Consider the following 4225-nt stretch of genomic DNA (forward strand, 5'->3'; position numbering starts at 1 on the left):
TTAGTAAAAATCCACAATAAACTATGGTAGGTGATAATGATAGCGCAAACTGACGGGAACACTTCACGGAAGCCTATGTATGTTACATATCAAATATTTTCTATATAATTTCATTTTATTATTTATAATTTTTGACTTTCTTATATGACTTTTATCTTTTGATTTCTTATTATTTTTTACTGTTGGAATGGGATGGGATGGCATGCGATGGGATGGGATGGCATGGCATGGAATGGAATGGGATAGGCCAGGATGGGATGGGATGCGGTGCGATGGGATGGCATGGAATGCGATGGATGGATGGATGCATGGACAGATAGATAGTTCGATTTTTTTGGGGTATTTTCCTTTCAACCAAGCGGTCACCAACTGAGTATAACGCCACTGATTTCCCCGGGCAACGCCGGGTATCCCGCTAGTATTATATCAGGAGTAGATAATAGGGTAGTCCCTATTATCTACTCCTGATTATATATAAACTATATACAGCCCAGTGCTGCGTTTCGGTCCATTCCGGTATATTTCTGCCGATACGTAGGTCTTATGTTTTCATCAACCAGCGCCAACTGGGAAATATTGCAGTTTCCAGTGTGCACAACACCCCCGTTACCTGTAAACAAAAAGCAACAGCAGATACTTGAATTTTGAAAGTTGAGAAACTGTTGGTTTGAAAATACCGAAGATGAGCATGTTAAATGATTCATCGATTGAGGGTGAAAGTTTTAGTTCTTCTTGGAAACGTACAAGGTATAAAGCGCTTCTCTGTAATATTTGTAGACAAATATAGATTTTTTTTACATCGTATCGGAGAAGAGTTAGACTTAGAGTGTCAATGTTAGCGAATGTAGGCCTACTGCCGCCTAGTACTACTCATACTCATAGGGTCTATGTCCCCCCGGGTACTGCCGGAACTAGCTCCAAGAAACGGTATTGCTAGGGTTAGAATGTATAGACAATCCGTCGCACAGCCTGGTCGGGCTAGGTCGGGCTTAGCTCTAGTACTATAGCCCGCAGGATCGCTCCCGCAGGCCTGCGGCCTCGCGCCGGCGGCCTGCGGCCTCGCGCCCTGCGGCAGCGATCCTGCGGGCTATAGTACTAGAGCTAGGTCGGGCTATGCCGGAACGTACCCTGGGTACGGTCCGGTATACCAGAACGTACCCTGGTCACTATTTCAATATTTGATATGGCTAGGGTTAGGATTAGTGTTAGGGTTAGGGAGTAGGCGTAGGCGACTCCCTAGACTCGTCGCCGTTAGTGGAGTAGGCGAGGTACGGTCCGGCATATTAGATAGTACCAGGGTACGTTCCGGTATACCGGACCGTACGGCGTACCCAGGGTATGTTCCGGTAGTACCCCGGGGGACATAGACCCTCTCAGCCCTAGTAGGCCTAGTAATAGTATAATATTAATAATTAATAATATATAATATATATATAATATCATCACTCATCATAGTTCTAGTCACAGGCACTTGGACCGTCTCAATAAAAAAAATGAATGGTAAATAAACACGAAATGTACCAAAGTCTTAATGTTTCTCTACTCTATTTCGCCTATAATCACCTGTAAATGCCAGTCAAATGCTCATCTGCAACAGGCAAGTACACCGCACGCCCGCGCTGTGCACAAACAACATGAATAAGAGAGCAGGTAGGAAAGCGCGATTGAAAAATTCGCTCAACGCTCGCTTCATTTCACACCTTCACAGCACAAATACACATCCAACAGCTTCCATCTTGGTATCCATGTGTACAGAAATGTTCAATTGTTCGAATTATAACGCTGGCCTTTGTTCATACCTACTCCCACCAAAGATATCTCGTGAAATCCTGCACGAAATGTGCTCTCCGTGAAAATGTAAAGAGGACGACATGTCTATTTATACACGAGTAATGGCGGCGCATTTAATGCCGGGATGAACTGCTGCCGGCCTCTGAGCTCCATTTCGAGGCCCGCCAAGCCAAGCACAATGTGCGTGGGAATGACGTCACGCACACACAACTACAGCGATCGCTCGAAAGTAGCGCCGTTAGGGATTTTCGGACGTCCTTTTTACATTTTCACGGAGAGCACATTTCGTGCAGGATTTCACAAGATATCTCTGGCGGGAGTAGGTATGAACAAAGGCCAGCGTTATAATTCGAACAATTGAACATTTCTGTACACATGGATACCAAGATGGAAGCTGTTGGATGTGTATTTGTGCTGTGAAGGTGTGAAATGAAGCGAGCGTTGAGCGAATTTTTCAATCGCGCTTTCCTACCTGCTCTCTTATTCATGTTGTTTGTGCACATGCAGCGCGGGCGTGCGGTGTACTTGCGTGTTGCAGATGAGCATTTGACTGGCATTTACAGACCTGTGATTATAGGCGAAATAGAGTAGAGAAACATTAAGACTTTGGTACATTTCGTGTTTATTTACCATAAATTTTTTTTATTGAGACGGTCCAACTGCCTGTGGCTCTAGTACTATAGCCCACGTTCATTAACTGCCGCAGGCCTGCGGCCAGGCTGCCAGTCGGCTGCGGGCACTGCGCAGCAGGCCAGGCAGCCACTGCCAGGTTTAACGGCCTGCCCGTTAATGAACGCGGGCTATAGTACTAGAGCTACACTCATCATGAGTAGATAATACCAGGAGTTAATGAGATAAAGGAGTTTGAAACGGATTTGGTACTGATTTCACTACATTTTTGACATACGAGTTCGATGTGAATAAAAATACAAATGTATACAAACATGAGCTTCTTTTGTTCACTGGTCCTTATTCTATCTTCCGGTGGTAGTATTACAAACCGCGTAGCTTCCTTCGTTTTGACATAAATCGTACTTTTGCACGACATGGTTTTCACGTTATTTACCGTCGTGTGGCGAGGCCAAGCGGTAAATTCGCATACACAGCGACTGCAAGTGCAAGGAGGCGCGGCAGGGCTTTTAGGCCGTAGTCTAGCCGAGTGCAGAAAATGCGCTTAGAAATTAAGTTGCGTTGCACCCATGCTTGGTTTAAAAATTAAAACTATTTTACATTGAAACTATAGACTCTTGTTTTTATGGTTGAACCCCGCAGTTTTTTTAAATAAACGCTGCGCTGGTAAAATATCTGAACTGCTTCGCCCGCGGAGGAATGATGTGTACATATGAATCGTTATGAGTAAATTGACGCTCCAGCTGATTGTAGCTTTTCGCACATGTGTTTTACATAGCAACCGTTACTGTGCAATTGCAGGCAAACGCATGTGTTTACACCTTACTTATCATCACCAATAGTATGTCATAAAGGCGAGAGTTAACGTCGTCATCACCCGGCTTTGTTAGCCGAACAAAAACTTCTTCACGAGATAACGTACGGGAGCCGCGATCCCTGTCGCGCCTCCTTGCAGCTGCTGTGTATGCGAATTTACCGCTTGGCCTCGCCCCACGACGGTAAATAACGTGAAAACCATGTCGTGCAAAAGTACAATTTATGTCAAAACGAAGGAAGCTACGCGGTTTGTAATACTACCGGAAGATAGAATAAGGACCAGTGAACAAAAAAAGCTCATGTTTGTATACATTTGTATTTTTATTTACATCGAACTTGTATGACAAAAATGTAGTGAAATCGGTTCCAAATCCGTGTCAAACTCCTTTATCTCCTTAACTTCTGATAATACTAATTAATAGGGAATTCCCTATTATCTACTTCTGATATATATATACAGGGCCCTCGCTACCCACTCGCCAATTCGCCAATGGCGAACAAATTAGTAATCTGGCGATTGAAAGTCTTATTTGGCGAAAAAAGTGACGAACGTAATTTTCCCGTAATAAACATGACCCAGCAAACATCGATGCTATTTGATCGTCGAAACAGCAACGTTTCTTTTTGCGTGCCGGCACATTCCCGGCGGCGGCGGCGGTTTCATTCCCGATTGCAGTCGCTCCCTCATACCAGCGCGGTGCCCACCCCTAGATATACAGCAATAACCACACACACGCGACTGTAACAATCAGTGCATTTGACCCCAGCCCCCCCTCCCACCCCCACCCCCGTACTTCAATCAATGCCGCCCAGCCAGCAAGCATGAGCCACGATGTGCACAGCCACGGACGTGAGTAACAGGGGTGTCGCGGGCTGCTTTTTTCGTTTTTTTTTCTTTGGCGTGAATGCGTGCAGAAGAGATTTCGTCTGTCTTTGTGTGATTTCGCGTGACACAGCTTGGTTACGAACAGAGACATTATGATTTTAT

At 45.0% G+C, this 4225-nt stretch overlaps 1 protein-coding gene across 1 annotated transcript in view; it reads left to right on the top strand.

Moving 5' to 3' along the window:
* Positions 1–581: 581 nt before the first annotated feature.
* Positions 582–4225, top strand: part of LOC106807368 (WD repeat-containing protein 34-like) — a gene marked incomplete at its 3' end in the record, with an annotated part of 46690 nt that continues 43046 nt past the window's right edge. The window contains 1 exon segment of the mRNA XM_014809685.1: positions 582–747. Within this exon segment, the coding sequence (XP_014665171.1) occupies positions 683–747 (65 nt within the window).

The sequence above is a fragment of the Priapulus caudatus genome, unplaced genomic scaffold (assembly GCF_000485595.1).
Source record: "Priapulus caudatus unplaced genomic scaffold, Priapulus_caudatus-5.0.1 Scaffold210, whole genome shotgun sequence".
NCBI classification, from domain to species: Eukaryota; Metazoa; Priapulida; class Priapulimorpha; order Priapulimorphida; family Priapulidae; genus Priapulus; species Priapulus caudatus.